This window comes from Miscanthus floridulus, chromosome 4 (assembly GCF_019320115.1).
Source record: "Miscanthus floridulus cultivar M001 chromosome 4, ASM1932011v1, whole genome shotgun sequence".
Classification (NCBI taxonomy): domain Eukaryota; kingdom Viridiplantae; phylum Streptophyta; class Magnoliopsida; order Poales; family Poaceae; genus Miscanthus; species Miscanthus floridulus.
The window spans coordinates 10,013,786-10,031,629 of record NC_089583.1 but is presented as its reverse complement, the minus strand read 5'-3'; the positions used below and the strand labels follow the sequence as shown (position 1 = coordinate 10,031,629).

The following is a 17,844-nucleotide window of genomic DNA, read 5'->3' as shown; positions in this document are numbered from 1 at the left end:
TTCACGTATCGCACACGTTTTCTATATGTCTGACCCACAAAGTAACCTCCCCCCGAAGAAGAAGACAAAGCACTGTGGTTGCCTCCGGGAAACAACACATTAGGCGTGGACGATGTTGAAGCTTACAATAACTATGATGAGATGCCACTATTCATAGACTTTCCTAAGAAGATCAGTGTTGTAGAAAAGAACCTCCCCAAAGATATATTGCCATGGGAACGAAAAGGTGTCAAGGAGAAGTCGTTACAGTGGGCTAGCTAGTTGTTGAACGTGGAGTGTTTATGTAAGTGTGTGTTTGTAAGACTTCATTTATGGATGTGTGTGAGACTATATATTTATGTACGCGTGTAAGACTATATATTTTTGTATGTGTGTGAGACTATATTTATGCATGTGTGTGAGACTACCCTTTGCAACATCTAGATGACTCTATTTGAATATCCACTCTATTACTACTAAAACTTTATGAAATCACTTAACACTTTATGAAATGATGAAATGACCAAAATAAAAGTAGGAGATCTTGACGAGTTATACAACTTTTATATTCATCACCTTTACAGCTGAAATCATTTAGTGTTTGAAAATCAGGTTTAAAGCTGTCATTTTCTGAAATTTAAAATTTGAATTGTTCAAAATTAGTGACAAAGATAGATGACTAGACTAAAATGATAGAGCATGATTTTAGAAAATTTAGAAAAAAACCATCACATTTGGAGTTAGTATGAGGGAGAAAAACTAGTTACAAGTTTTTGCCATAGATTAAAAAGAGAAATCACACTTGTTCATCATTGATGATCATGAACAGTTGTGCTTTTACTTTTTAATCTCTAGGTAAAATTTGTAACTAGTCTTTCTCCCTCATACTAACCCCAAATGTGATGATTTTGTTCCTAAAATTTTCTAAAATCTTGCCCTATCAAGTTAGTGTGTTGATTTGGTCATTCTTTTCATTTGACAAAGTTTGAGCACTTTAAATTTTCAAATTTAAAAAATGATAAGTTCGAATGAGATTTTCAACCATTAAATGATTTTAGCTGAAAAAGTGATGAATACCAAAGTTGTATAACTCATCAAGATCTACAACTTTTATTTTGATCATTTCTTCATCTGACAAAGTGATATTAAACATTATTCACAAATCAACATGTTTCTCGTATAATTTAGGAAACTATGAGTCATATGTGAATTTATGAACAATGTTTACTAATACTTTGTCACATGAAGAAGTGATCAAAATAAAAGTTATAGATAGTGATGAGTTCTACAACTTTTATGTTCACGACTTTTATTGTTGAAATCATTTAAGGTTTTAAAATCTTGTTTGAAGTTGCCAATTATTAAAATTCAAAATTTCAACTATTCAAATTTGGTCAAATGAAAAATATGATCAAAATAAAAGTTGTACATATTGAATGAGTTCTACAACTTTGGTATTCATGAGTTTTTCATCTAAAATCATTTACTCTTTCAAAATATTATTTCAAGTTGAAATTGTTTGAATTTCAAAATTTGAATCGTTCAAACAAAGTCACATGACAAGATGACCAAAATAAAAGTTGTACATGTTGATGAGTTATACAACTTTTATGTTTACAATATTTTCATTTTATTTCATTTAATATCATAAAATTGTAGCCGAAGTTTTAAAATTCAAATTTTTAATATTTGTTTTTTTTGTTTTCTATATTGTTTTGACTACAATTGTTTATATATATATTTCTTCATATATAGAATAATACAAAATATTATATTTGTGCATATACACAATTGTTTTTATATTACTTTTATTTTGGTCACAATTGCATATACACAATTGTTTTATATACACAATTATTTTTATAATACATAATTAATAATTTAAAAAAATAAAAAATATTTGTAGGGGCGGTTGGATCAGAAACCGCCCCTACAAATGCATTTGTAGGGGCGGCTGGATCAGGAACCGCCCCTATAAATGCATTTGTAGGGGTGGCTGGATTAGAAACCGCCCCTACAAATCATCCCGACTATAAATCCAATGGCACATGGGTGTTGTCTGTTGTTGGGTGCTCTCTTCTCCTCCGACGCCGTCAGGCTGCCCCGTCGACGCCGCTTCCTGGACCTGTCCCGACGGCGGCCCGTGCCCCTTCCCCGCACCCGCGCACCCCATCTCCGCACCCATGCGCCCCCTCCCCGCACCCGCGCGCCTGCTCCTCCCTGCCCTAGGGTTTCCACCAGCGGGCGGCCTCCGCGCACCTCCACCGATGGCCGGCGGTGCACCCGCGCGCCCCCTCCAATGGCTGGGCCAACCCCGCCCCACTTCGCCACCTCTTCACCGGCGACGATCACCCACCAGGTATGCCCGCTCCCTTCTCTCCCCTTCCTTCCTTTGCGGACCAATCTCGGTGTGCCGTCAATATCTTTTCTGTTTCTCAGTTTGAGATCCTCAAAAGAAAGTTCCATCAGGCCATTTGAGCTAGGTGACAGAAATTTACAAAAATCAAATGTGCCATTGACCTAAGCCGCCGGGCATTGATTGTCCAGTGTCAAGGTGTCGCAAATAATGATTCTCATGTATATTTTTTTATCTCAGCATCAAATTCATGCACATATATAGTGTGTTGAATCAGTATGTCAGCAAGAAGACTCTAGTATAATATTATAAACAAGGAACACTCTAATATCAATATAAATATAAAAAAGGAACTATGTAAGAGGAACATGGCAGGGGGGTTTGCTCGACTGTCACTATCTTTGGGTGCATTCATCGTTGCATCAAGAAATTGACCTACATAGATAGATATATCTAAGTGGTGTGTTGCCCCTTTGAGGCTGCTAACAACTAGAGTGGTTGTTATAGTTGGTACCTCTCCCAGATTGAAAGCGGTACCTCTCCCACTTGTTGTATACTTGGTTCAGCCAGTAATCCTAAGAGGTCTTGAGTAGAAAGATTTCATCCTGTCCAACCGAGCCATGAACTCCCCTTGCATCTCTTTTGGGCAAAGAAGAGACCAGCTCTAAATCATCGTTGTTACCTTCTGTAACAGACAATGACCATTTTTCCACCTCATATCCTGAAAGCATAGACAGTTCTCAGCTTCCAAAGCCCCCGTAGGGCAACAGAACAAAAATATTACTGAGTCACAAGGTTCCTATAGAAGCGAAATCTGCTTCTACATCTCTATCTAGCACCTCAGACATATCACTCCAAAGCTGTCTAGCTACCACACAATCAAAGAAAAGATATATATGAATAATACTTTGGCTCTTTAATATTTGGTATATATAGATTAAACACCTCGCCCGACCACATCCTCTCTCTCTATATATAAAGATACTACTTTCTCGATAAAATTTGTGTTCTTCTAGTCTTTGTGATTAAATAATGACACGACCTGCGTTAGTCATTGCTGCCGTCGGCCAGATTTGGACAGATACGGAAGCACTAGAAGACGGCTGCCCAGCTACCCTGTCGGCCGTTGTGTTGGACTACTAATTTATTCCAAGTGACCGGCCCCAAATCATGGTCCAGTGTATACAAAGGAATGTAAAAACCTTAATCCCACAAACACTATTAGCTAACCTGTCCACCTCCCCACTTGGCTGCCACCTCACTTCCCTCTGCCCATAGCGTCCCTTGTCGCAAGATTGAAGCTTTCTTCATTGGAAAGAGCAAATTGCTTGCGTTACTGTCCCCTCTGAAGCTTTTATGTTATATACATGTAATGGAGATACCAGTGGGCTTTTTCTCGAAACAGAGATCTAGATTTTTATATATGTGATGCCTATATGACTCATGCATTTTGTAATGCATCATCTCATGATTCTAAATTAAAACAGCATATATAGTATTATATAGTGAGTGTAATGCTGGGCGGAAAACATGGGTCAGTTTATTACATGTTTTCTTTCTTCGTTCAAATATGCATGGCTCATCTCTCTGTTGTCAACTTGTTATCCTTTACCCCTCAAAAAAAACTTTTAACATGGGGACTGTTGTCAATTTTTTTCATCTTTGTGGTCTCCATTGCTCATTTAAACTGTCAGTTAGTGCAACTTGAGTCAGTTAGTGCAACTTGCAAGAAAGGCTCACTGTTTTTAGAAATGCCCACTACTTTTAGATATGTGCATTGTTGCTTGAGCTTGTTTAGATATGATAGTGAAATAGTGGGCAATGCAGTCATCAGCTTGTGTGCTTATTTGTGTAAATCCTCATTTCATGCTTGACTAGCTGCTTAGTCTAGTGAACTGATTAGCCTGTTGCTTACTTAGAAAATATTGCTCAGGCCCTGCCATTGTGATCAAAATAAAAATTGCATGCAGCTGTATTATTAAGGGAGAAGTTGCTTGCTGCTGTATTATTAAGAATTTCTATGCTCGAGCTGTATTACTAAGAAGTTGCTTGCTTGCTATATTATTAATTCCAGCATGAAACTTAGATGGCTCTTGAACTCTTGAAAATAGACTGTTTTATATATGCCAACTGTTTTAATATATGCTTATATATGCCCACTGTTTTATATATGCACAGTGAGTCTTCTTGCAAGTTAATAAATCCTATTTCCTCCATTGCTCATTTAAACTATCAACAAATTGGCTTTATTTCCTATCACATTGTCAACATGGTACTACTAATGCTTGTATTCTATCACATTGTTCTTATTAATGGCTTTATTTCCTGGAACACATTGGCTGCTGCTCTTAACTACACTGCTGGCTACTACTTCTATACTACTGTCCTACTGCTGTTCTACTACTACTCTATACTACTCTAGTGTTGGCTGCTGCTCTGCCCTCTTCCCTATACTCTTAGAAACTACTACTGGTACTAGCTGGCTGCTAGCTACTCTACTTGCTGCTAGCTACTCACCTACTACTACTAGCTGGCTATCTAAGTTACCAGATTTTGATCTACAGGGGTCTTTCAACCATGTGGCAGCAGTCAACTAGTTTTTTGGCTATTTTCCTATCCTCTATGTTTGGGAAGCAGTAGCTGCTTGTTTTTACAGCTTTTCCTCTCTATGTTTGTTAAGCAGCTATTGTTTTTTTTTTGCCAAATCTCCCCTCTCCTCTCCTCTCCTCTCCTTTGTTTTGCCGATGATGAAATTGTCTAAGTCCATACATTATATGGAATATGAGCTGATGATCAAGAACTTGTGAGGAACTTGGCATCATTAGCAGTCGCCCCTACATTACCTTCTCCTCTCTTCTCTGTTATGATGCCTTGATGCTCCAAGTTCAAGATCAGATGATGATTGACATGTTTCTGAGGTCTCTACTACTGCTACTTCTCATTTTTTATATATTGTTGTTTTATAGAACTACTTTGGTTTATAGACCTTTTTGATTTCTTATACCTTCTCGCATACCTAAAGCACACTTTCTTGCATCTATTAGAACAAAGCGCGAAATAATGTCGCAGACACCAGACAATGTAGCCCCTGATGCCCCGAGCATGATGAGCAGCCAACCTATGAGGAGCAAGCACTAGAAGACCAGCTTACTCAGGAGCAGTTCGATAATGAGGTAGAAAAGGATCTAGAAGTGATGCTTACTCAGGAGCTATGTGACAAGGAGGAAGGGGGAGCAGAAGGAATAGCAGGAGAGGCTGCTAAAGGTGAAGAAGAAGAGGATGATGATGATGAGGACTCAGAAGAGGGATATGTAAGTCCCGAGAATCCTTTCCCACGTGAAGCCAGAAGGAGGCCAACAGAGAAGATTTAGACAAGGATTTTGACCCGAACGAGGAGGTAGGGAAAAAGCCTTAGCTTGTAAATTTTGCTAAAGCTTGGCTGTGTTACCTCTACTAACACTTTGACCTGTCGTATATACAGGTCCCTTCTAAAACTCGGAAAAGACGACGTCGATGTCCGCGACATCTCGCTGGACAAGACGGAGTAGAGGAAAGGAGAGCAGAGGCAACAGCCACAGAGACGAATCACGATGCCTCTGCTCCACAACCTCAAGACACAACAATGACTACCAAGCCTAAGAGGAAACGAGGGGATAGAAAAGGAAATCTATATCTAGATAAGGCATGCTATGTGATAACGGAGGTCAACCCAGCAGGGGAGATCCTTGAGCCAAAGGAATTAAGAGGACAATTTCGTAATGCGATTGGGGCCCTAGTAAGAGATAAATTGAACCCAGCAATCTCTAACTGGAAAGAGGTACCAGAGAACAAAAAGAATGAACTATGGGATAGGCAGCTGAAGCTCAATTTTAGATTTCCGAAGGGTAAGCATGAACTGGTAAAAAATGCTTTCAGGATGATGGGAGAGTCATTCCAACGTTGGAGGTCGGAGCTCAACACGAAGTATATCCAAAAGGGGTTAACTCCCTTCAACGAGTTTGACAAAATAACTCCTAGTCAATGGGAGGAGCTCGTGGCTCAGAAGACTTCATCGGAGGCATTGGAGCTCAGTGCCCATAACACCGAGCTGGCGAAGAGGAACAAACACTACCATCATCTAGGCCCCGGTGGCTACTATGCCAAGGAAGAGCAGTTTAGGAAGATGGACGAAGAGGCCACAGCTGCTGGAAATATCGATGTGATGAATTTGAAGGTACGCTCAAGGAATTGGATATATGCGAGGAGTACAGAATCATCCGGCGGTAATCTTAAGTTTGATAAGTTAGAGACCCAAGAGGTAGTATCATGGATACTGAAATATGCTGAAGACAAGGAGAAGGGCTCATTCAATCCTTCTAGAGAGAGGGACGAGCTTAGCCTTGGCTTGGGAAACAAGGAGCACATAGGTCGCACCAGGGGGCTAGGGAAAAGAACGACCTAGAAGCAATGATTTGAAGAGGATAGGCATATGTACAAGAAACATGGCAGAGATCGGAAGGCTAATCTTGAGCTCCAAGTGAAGGCTCTAGTTGCGAAGGCACTAGAGGAGCAAGGACTGTCTACGGAACCACGTATATTAGTGACGCCGCCGGGAGAACTAGCATTAGTTGGCAGCCCTCCGAAAGTTCCTAGCAGCCAAGGTTCCACTGCAGCCACAACCCCTGTCGATCGCATACGAGAACCAACTAGTTGCACCTTGGTGTTTCTCAGCGGCCGGCAGAACATTGTGATGGAGGTGGCAACTGGTGTGGCAGATCCTCTCGGTGGCTTACACCACAATAATAAGATACCGCTGGACTACACTAGGGTCGAGGTGAATACAGTGAAGCCCGAGTTCATGCAGTGGAGGATAGACTACGCAACCCCCGAGGGGCTAGTGTTACTCGAAGACGTTATGAGGCAGTTCATCCTCTGGCACAAACGGGACATTATATTGACTGCTTCTTCGCCGCCTCCCCCTCTCCCAAATTTGGAGCGAGTTGTTGAGGTCAGGGAGATATTTTCACCATCTTGTGACCACCACATTCCTGAGATGCCACATTCTTCCCCGCCTCATAGCGAGCATGTGCCTGATGAGCTGCCACAACCTTCTCCAGCTCGTACAGAGCAAGTGCATCATGAGAAACCACAGTCTTCTCAACAAGCACAGCCGATACATGAACAACGAGTGCCTCCTGAAGAAGGTGATGCACAAGAAGATGAGGATGTGCCTGAATGGGAACTTCGAAAGAAGCATCCAATCACCATAAGGCCAGTTTATGTTCTGATCAAAGACGTCTCGTCAGTGTCCAAGTGGTTTTCCCATGACCAGTTCAAGCCTGAGAACCAAGTTAAAAAAGTCCCATCACGGGGTTCTGAGGAGGCCGTCACTAGCAAACTCCACCAAATTGCAAAGGAGTATCCAAATATTGATGCCATCGAATGGTCAAAGGATTGCCCGAAAACATATGAAAGAGGCAAGCCCTTCCTACCAAACCGGGACATCCAGCGCCTACCACTTGGAATGAGAAGGTTCCATGATTGGTACTTGCGTGTTCTCCCAACGAGCATAGATCTCATACAAGCATGCTTCCCCACCGGCACATTTGGAAGCCCAGCTGGGAAAATTGTCTTTGACTTCAATGACATGCACACATGCTTTCACCTGGGAGAAATGGAGATGAATCTAATTCGCACGTGGTGCCTGTAAGTCCTTGTCCTCCCGATATGATATGAATGTAATCTTTGAATTTTGTTGTAACTAATCCACGTCGTGATTTGTAGAATGTGCACATTGTCAAACAAATGCCAAGTGTGAAAGTCGGGTATCTAGACCCTCAAGCTATAGCCCAAACAAATTTTAATTACCCTAAATGGTGGACACTGGATGCCAAAGAGCTAGCTACTGCAAAGACTCTTCGGGAGAAAGAGCGCATCCGTACGGCGAAACTAAGGGAAGAGTCCCTTAAGGTTGCGGCATACATTGCCCTGGCTTTCAAAAGTCTCTAACAACACTCTACTATATGGCTACCATACAACTTCGAGTAAGTTCAACTCTATACTTAAAGCTTTGTTCGATATATTTTATTCGATGCAAAAGAGCTTATCTAGTTATATGATTCAATCCATGCAGCAACCACTAGATTTGTATAGCCGTCGATGTCGGGAGGAGCATGGCATGGGTCTTTGATTCAATAGATAGGGACCCGGTGACATACAAAGACTTCATATCGATTCTCAAGACGTATACATATCGACAATCCTCATTAGCTTATATGTTTGTATACATACTTGTAACGTTCACTTTTGGATTCTAACAAGTTGTATTTGCTAAAATAATTCGAACAGGGCATTTATGTTCTATGTCACTAATCATCACAGAAGGCATGATCCAGCAAGGAAGAAAAAGCTGGCTATAAAAACACTATATGCGGTAAGTGTAACTTACTTCTTCAGTACTCCGATACATGGCTGTCAAAAGCATTACTTAACATTTTCATATGCAAAATACACAGTGCCCCAAGCAGAAGCCTGGGAGTGTACATTATGGATACTATATATGTTATATGATGAGTAACACCGGTGCCTATAGGAGACACCCCTTAAGGGTAAGTTTGAACCTCTTCACCCGTAGTATAAAAACTTCATACTTGGTATGAAATACTAAACCGAAACTTGTTCTCTTGTAGTGGAGAGAAGAGAAAGGAATGAAAAGAGACCCATACAAGAATGACCAACTCTTAGATCTCGTCGGTGACCTTTGCAACTTCATATTGGATCAGATTGTACACGTCAGAGGCGTCTACCATGACCAAGAGTCTGACTTAGGTACAAATCCTCAGGACCAACACCTTCGTGAGACCGAAAGGCTAGCTCTAGGACGTTGATAACAATGTGTATGGAATTTGTATATTTAATGATGTATTGTATATATTCTTGTGAATTGGACTTGTAATTGTAGTTTATATAATACTCTTGTGCTTGTAGTCGCGGTCGCGGGGCGTTCGGCAACGCGAACGCGGTTCGGAACGTTGGTCACGGGGCGTTCGGCAACGCGAACGCGGTTCGGAACGTTGGTCGCGGGGCGTTCGGCAACACGAACGCAGTTCGGAACGTTGGTCGCGGGACGTTCAGCAACACGATTTTGAATTGTAAATTTGAATTTTTTTTTGCGGAAAAACGTACTATAGGGGCAATTCTAAATTGAACCGCCCCTACAAACAGGTATTTGTAGGGGCGGCTAGTAATAAGAGCCGCCCCTACAAATGCATGATTTGTAAAGACGGTTCGGTAGGGGCGGCTGGCCAAACCGCCTCTACAAAGGCTTATTGGCCGCACCTAGAAATACTTTTTGTAGTATTGATTTAAGCCCGGCTCCTCTTGTCGCCAGACGCTGGCCATAGCTCGCTTTTCTATGGCTTGCATGGAGGCCCCGTACGAACTGCTGTCTATTTCACTGTGGGCCACAGACGGATGCAATATTGCGATCAACAATTTGAAGCATGAATACCGCTAGCCTCACCTTTCCTGATTTTTTTAATTTAATTATTTAAAAAAAAACTTTTTTTAAAAAAATTAGCAGGAGCGCTGCTATATCATATAAGAAGAAGAGCAATTCGATGTTTTACAAATCAAATCTACATATAAGAAGATACACACAGACAGAGGCACATAAAACAAAATAAAACTATTGGGGTAGAACATGACACCTAGTAGATCTTTTGATGAGTCCAATTTCTTCTTTGATTAGGCTCAGCACCTATAGTGGCGATCGCGTTGATCCATCAAAGGTTTGAAAATACTACTCACGTTTATACAACTAGGCCTCCTAAACTCGCTTTTAGACCCTGGGCTTGGCACCGTGACCCATGGCGCTAAGGTAACACGCCTTGATGCCGTGGGCCTTGGCGTCGAGATCAGAGGCAAGGGGTGGCGTGGATGCCTATGTGACGGTGACATTGCTAATGCTTGGCACCTTGGTCCATGGCACTGAGCTCGGCACCAGAGATCTTGGTGCTTAGCTCGGCGCCATGTCCCATGACGTCGAGCTATGAACCATAAGCCTGTGGTAGCTAGTTTCATGACCGATTCACACTTCTTTGTTGCATCCCCTCTCCCCCCTCTCTCTCCCCAATCCGTCCTACCTTCTCTACTCTCTTGATTCGACCTTTAAAGCATGGATTTAATTCGTAGATCTTAAAGAGCAAGGTATCCACCCTCTCCTCCTCAATTTACATGCATCGATTTGATCTAGTTTGGTGTATTTTGCAAACCCTTGCTAGCTAGGTAGCTAGGGTTTGAAGCAAAGTTGATTTTGGTGGATATGCAAAGTTGTTTAGGTAGATCAGTTACATTTACAAACCCGTGTTTAGGTTCTTCCCTCGATTTGTACGTGTACATGTAGGTGCAAGTGTTTTATGACTAGTTTAGAATGTTAGTTATTATGTTTAGGTTTATTTTAAGTTTAGTTAATTAGTTAGTTTAGGTTATATGTCTATATTAAATATTTGACTTAGTGTTGGAAGACAACTTTTAGTGGATTTGTTTTCTTAGTACCCACTATTTTGATAGATAAACGGCATGTGGCATATATAGAAAAGTAGCAAAAACCAGGTTCCATTTTTATAGTGCCTGGTTCGTGTGAGATGTGGTTGATTTTTCCTTTTTACACGTGACACGTACATGATCACAAGTGAGAAAAGAATCCAAGTGGCCCAACATAAGCTATTGTAATGAATTATTGTATATGTTGTGTGTACATATACTGATATACGTCACACATCGATCTTGGATGAATATGGAACGTCAATCCACAGTTTATTCCTGAATAATTGAGGAAACACAGCTCGTGCGCGAATGTACGGCCACTTGCTTGGTTCCCTGATGCGTATCACTAATCACTACCGGTCAAGTGTCACCAATTATCGGCACGGATGCGTAACACATTAGCTAGCTACGTGACCCGCTCCGGATGGTGAGAATCTTAGTAACCAAGAACCGGCCAGTAGGAAAGACCCTCGACGTACGGATTGATTTGGCCCGCCTGCGTCATCCACCACATACCAAAACTGCAGGGCATTGGTTACTGTGTAGCCAAGCTCTAGCCTCTAGCTGGTTAATTCCGTACGCGAGGTTGTCGTTTTGCTTATTTGGGATCGATTTTGTTCTCGTTATTAGAACAGTAGGATCGATTTGGTTTGTTTTGCAATAGGGTGTTTGTTTTAGAAATTATAGGATGGTCGATCGTACTCTTGCACTTCATTTTTTGTTTGCTTTATCTATATCTATCTATATCTCTTAATCCTAAACCTCACTGAAAGTCTATTTCAACATACAAGTCATCCAAATCAGCAACCCACTAACACATGCGATTATGACACATATCTATTTATGCAAACTATCCACGTCACCAAACTACGTATCCAATAACATGCATTTATTTGTCCACGTCAGCATACCACACAATCCACTAAAATTTATTTGCGATTTCCGTAACAACACGCGAGGTATGCTTCTAGTCAAATGGATGAGTTAACCCCATTACCATCTCAATCCTGGTAAGCTAATAATTACACAATGAATAGAGTTACTCCTTTACAAAAGAAACATGGATTTAACTCATGGTCAATTTTACAAAAATGATTCTAGAAAAAAATTAATAAAAATGTAGATGTCCCCTGAGATTGAAAACTCTATAACAGAAAACTTCTTTTGACTTGGGATATGATTGTTACACTATATAATACCAAAGTGTCAAAAGGCGATCAAGGTTCAACAATATAGATCAATTCGCCTTTTAAACGTGAGCTTCAAGATTTTAACCAAGGTCGCAAACTTGCAATAATAAAGTGGCATAGAAGGTGTCACAATCCTTCCTGAATCGATCCATGAACTACATAGAAAGATGCTAAATGGGTCATATTTAAAATATTATGTAAAATATGAGATAGTAACCTTTATTTAAATATAATAATAAAGTATTTATAAAAATGGAAAAAATGAACGTCGCTATATAGTTGAATCCAGTCAACCATGAGTGAGTATGATATTATCATTTGCCACTTGAATCCACCAAACTGTCTGGGAACCATGCGCCAGCGCAGTGATATGGTCGATAAACCCCATCACTGGTAAATGCCATCTACCAGATCTGTTTCGGCAGTGATATGTCGGGTTTAAACCCGTTATTGATCCATAGATCCGGAGTAGTGAATGGTCAACGCATTGAAGACGCTGCTCTGGAGCATATCACTAGAAGTGCATTCAAATAATGGTTCAAAATGCACCACCAAGTGACATATGAAAATGGAAGCCCATCACCATTAGTCCAGTTAAGAGTGATGGGCGAAATATACCTACTTGATCAGTAATGGATGATGTTGATGTCAATTACCTTTTACTTGTCATATGGATGGCCTTGGCCCACCGAACTAAAGGGCGGCGTATAGGTTACATGCATTGGTTATGTTATGTATGACCATCAATAAGGACTAAATAAAAAGTGCTTCTTGACCTGGCACCTTTCTCGCTAAACTTTAAACTCTTCAGGGAGGGTTCATATTTCTTTGATTTTGAAGTTTGATAACAAAAAAATGCTGAAGTTTTATGGCAAAAAATGGAGTTCTTCCTCCCTAAAGAGTTTAAACGCCTTACATTTGTGATATTTCTAACAAACAGAGCTGATGGTCCACTGGCGTAGATATACATGGATATCCTTTGGGTGCTTATGATGAAATCGTGATACATGCATTTTGTTCATGGTGGAAGTTAGGCAAACTTCTACATTTTTGCCATGTACTAGTCAGAAAAGTTTGCTTGTTGGTGCATGCATGTAAGGTATTGAGTAAGAGATGCTTTTGATGATTGGGCATACCTGTTTGGTTCCACTGTTTGACGCTGTGGCTTCCATTTTGTGCACCTTTTGAGCTCATAAATGGCTTAATTTCCGCATAAATAGAGGATATGTGAGATCAGTTTTGTTTATTCCACCATATTCTGCAGTATATATGTCTGTACCATGTATATATTCAGAGGTAAAATATGTGTAGATAATAGTAGATTAAATTTTTTTTGGTTCCGATACATTTAGGAACAACGACGCTCACCGATTTTGTTGTACATTTTGAATTTTTACCAGTATAAATAATTTAGTACAATATTACTTTTTTCCTAAAAGAGTATTTATGCATGTGACCAAACTAAAGGTTGGGTGTCTTATATGTGTGTCCCATATCTAGCTTGTCTATCTGAGAAGATATAGAGCCATTGAACGATCTGTCCAAGGTAAAAGTGAGACTGATTATACTACAGTAGAATATATATATATATTATATGTTACAGTCATTTAAAATATATAACACGACGATTTTACAATGAGTGCCTTGTAAAGTACTCCATCTATTCTAAATTATGGGTCATTATGGCTTTTCTAGGTACATAGCTTATACCTAGAAAAGCCAGAATGACATACAAGGAGAGAGTAAAAAGCATACTTGGTTGAACCTCTAGAACCATCACTAACGGCTTCAGGGCTAGAATCAACTATGGAAATACATCATTTGTACAATAAATTTAGACAAAACACAGTTCATTCATTAAACAAACCTTCTATCGAAATGACATTATTACAATCACTTTCTATCATAAACCAATTATTATAACAGTCGTTGATTATTTTACCGTAGTTCTAACAAACTCACTGCAAATAGAAAGTTCTTATAAGTTTGCAGATTCTTTTTGAAAATGAATACCTGCCTTTTCTGACTTAGTTGGATGAAGACAAGATTATATGAAAACTGTACCCCTGATGAGATCTATGACTTGGTAATTGAAAACATATATGTTCAAGGAGAAACTTGGTATCAATACTTTATTGGAATCAGGCATTCTAGTTTATTCATGAATGCAAATATAGATTGCTAACAAAAATATATGTTAAACAAATAGTAAAGAAATAGTAATCTCTAATATATAGAGTATTTACATCAGGAAAAATGCTTCTGTTTGTTCGCCGAAGCCACAGTAAATAACTGTTGTACTTAGGTAACAACATTGTACCAAAATATTCATATAAAGTCAGATAATTTTTTCCCAAAAATTATGTCTCCTGATAAGATCAACAATTTTGTAGAAGCAAAAAATTGAATCTATTTAGATGAGCGAATGAATGTTAAGACAGCTATTCACGTGCCTGAACCTTAATTGCTTCTGCTGGGTTTCAACTCTAGCCTACCCGAACTTGTTTGGGACTCAAATGCTTTGTTGTTGTTGTTGTTGTTGTTGTTGTTGTTGTTGTTGTTGTTGTTGTTGTTGTTGTTGTTGTTGTTGTTGTTGTTGTTGTTGTTGTTGTTGTTGTTGTTGTTGTTGTATTTAGATGAGCGAATAGTGTTGTGTCCAACTCGCTGCCAACAAAGGTTAAAATGAAGAACTTTTTTTAGTATGGTTCGAGAGGCGTCAGGAAGCATTAGACGTGTCTATGATTGGTGAGCCCATATGAGGGAAGGCGTTGAGAGGCGTCAACGAAGGAGGCGTCGGGAGGCGTTAGATGTGTCTATGGTCAGTGGGCCCATATGCGCCATAACGCCTCCCAATGCTTGAGGATTAGGACTTCAAATAAAAGACTGGCAATTCCTTTTTCGTAGTTAATTTTTTTAATCACGGGTAAAACGGTAAATCCATAATTGTAAAAATAATGTTTTGAGTAGTATAGTTGTGATGTATGATTTAAGTACTATAGTTAGATGAATATTTGCTTTAAAAAAAGATGAATATTTTCGTCTTGTTAGGGTCCATTCGCGCCATCTCTGTGTTCTCCGTCTCTGTGCCGCCGCCGTCCGCCGCCGTTGATCCGTCCACAGGAGGACCTCGATGCGCTGCGCTGCTCCTGCATCGTCTTCGTAGAGATCCGGGCCCGACCCCTCCTCACTAGACCTCAGCTCCCCAACCGAGCACGTGGAGGCCGTGGCAGCGACTGCGCCCCTGGTCACAGCGGCGGCGGCCATCCCCACTGCCCAGGGGGGGTGCGGGTGGCGAGGTGCCTGCGTCCACATACGTGGCAGTCCATGGTGGCAAAGCTGGAGGGCGGGCTCGGCAAGCCGGTGCCCACAACCAACTGCCGTGCCTGCTATGAGTATGAGCGCCATGAGGGCTGCTCGTGTGTGGCAGGCGATGAGGAGGAGGACGACGTCGATGACCTAGAGGGTGAGTTCGGCCTGCACGACGGTGGCGCGGGGCACGATGACGACCCACAGTACGTCGCCGAGTCCATGCTCAGGACGCGGATCCTGGTTTTAGCCCCGTCCCCAATGTGCCGCTCCTCACCAACAGCCAGATGGTACACACCTGCTGCTCTCCTCTTCCTCTGCAGCAACTTGCCATCCACCTTTCTTCCTCTTCATCAAACATGTGCTGCTTTTCTGTTTTCTTGACAATTTTCAGTTACAGTATGTATTTCCCTTTCGATTTACTGGTTGGGCCTAACCAAAGCAAATAGTCACCGTAAGCAAGGCAATGTCTGATGTTGTTCCTGGTCCTATCTAATTCTCAATTGTGGCTAGCATCAGGGCAGCAGTAACCTGATGCTTATGTGTACTTCTAATTTTCAGAGCTTCCACAAGGTGGATGGCAAGTTGCTGCATATATTCTGTACTAATTTTCAAATGACACAAGTCAGATGACTCAAGAAGCAAAGGATGATCAAGACAAAGCATTGGCTTTGATGGACAAGAAGCTGTTTGGGAACCCGCAAGAAGCATAAGGTGAGACAAAGCATTCATTGGTCATGAGTCATCTTTAATTAATCTCTGTTGAATCCACACATATGGCTCAATTATCTCCTAGGAAATAATTCCACATGCAAAAAGAACTATGCTACCATGGTGATTCACCCCAACAAAAAGATCAAGGGGCAGGTTGTACCGATTCATTTTGTACGTGCTATCAAATACGACGACATCACCAAATGTTGCATAATCAAGCCGACATTGACTATCACACCAGAGCAGTCCCTTGAGGTGCCCTTTCTCATCAGTCTTGTAGTCGAAGAAGAAATCAGGATCCCTACATCTACATTCTATCAGGTTACTGATGACTGTTTGAGCACCACCACCACCAGCTGTCTCCACCTTATTGTGATGGCAGAAATTATACAAGTCTCTTGTTGTAAATCCAACCTTATCATACCCACCGTACTGTATTTCCATAATATCGATTATCTGGTGTTTGCGGATCTCAGAAATCTGCATCGCCACAGTATCAGCTTTCGACTCATCGCTGATTCTTCTATGTGAACGCAGAAGACAAGCAAGGTCTCGTTCCGCCATCGGATGGTTGTGTTCATAGATGAAATCCTTCACGATAGCTTTTTCTCACACTAAATCCTTCACCCCTAGCATATTTGTTATAAAACCAATATCATTCTTTTTCACTACCAAACATCTTCCTAACAATTTCATTGTTCTTCAGCAAAGAATCAAGACCCAACATTTCCTCCTGCATCAGTATAAAAAACAAAGTACATTAGCATGCCACGTCGTACAAGACATCTTATGCATAATGGGTTCTTTGCCTACATGCAATCATCAGTAAAGAAAAAGGATTGACCAACCCCAGTTAACAACTCCATCACAAAAAGCATCACGATAGCAGCAAGTTCAAAATTAGATTGCTCAAATCACGTGTGCTGTTATAAGCACTACTTAACCCACCAAAAATAAATAAACCTATATGAGTAATACAATATATGCCAAGAATCAAATTCACAAACAAACATTGTTTACCATGTGCATCAATGCCATATAGCACATGTTCAACACTGTGGCACCAACAGATTGCAGATAGATAGTCACACATCAAAAACAAGTTCAGTAGCAGAGCATGCAGCTGAAACTAGATTTCACCGCATTATATTATCACTGCTGAAAAAGACCTGGCACATTTTTATGATTTTTCAGTTTAGATGCTTACTAACTGTGCTTTATCTTAGTAATAACCAAAGTACAGTTAACATAATCCTCCAAGCAAAGTATGTTTGTTTAAGATGACCATGTCCTAGCAACGAGCAATGGTTTATCTTGAAATCAAGATATCATTCCGTTGACATTGTCCGCAAGTGAGATGAATGAAATTTAGAATTTATGAATCCATCGTTAAGTGCAAAACAAGTGACTAGATCATACACTGGAAACAAATGCATTGCTGCATTTCCAATTTATGCTATATGAGATAAATCAAATGCAAAACAAGTGAAGAGGACAGGAACCTTGGCCTTCTGCGATTGGAGCTCGATCGGATTCGGATCAGAGAGTTCTCCACGGCAAGCGTTGTCGACGGAGGGCACGGGGAGACTGGCGGGGGCCAAGCACGTCTCCTCGGCAGCTGCGATGACGGCGCCGGCGGGGCCACGGGTCATAAAGCGCTAGGTGTGGGCATAGGTGCCGCTCGTGTCAGTCGGCGGCGCCGGGGAGGAGGGAGGAGCGATGGCGCTAGCTAGGCACAGGCGAGGTATGGCCGGCGACGATGGCGTCGCGTGA

The 17,844-nt window shown here is 41.0% G+C and overlaps 1 protein-coding gene across 1 annotated transcript; it reads right to left on the bottom strand.

Annotated features, from left to right (window-relative positions):
- Positions 1-16,149: 16,149 nt before the first annotated feature.
- LOC136548038 (protein FAR1-RELATED SEQUENCE 5-like) lies at positions 16,150-16,635 on the bottom strand. Its single transcript, XM_066539695.1, has one exon. It carries the CDS (start codon positions 16,633-16,635, stop codon positions 16,150-16,152), a length of 486 nt encoding a protein of 161 aa, XP_066395792.1.
- Positions 16,636-17,844: the final 1,209 nt, after the last annotated feature.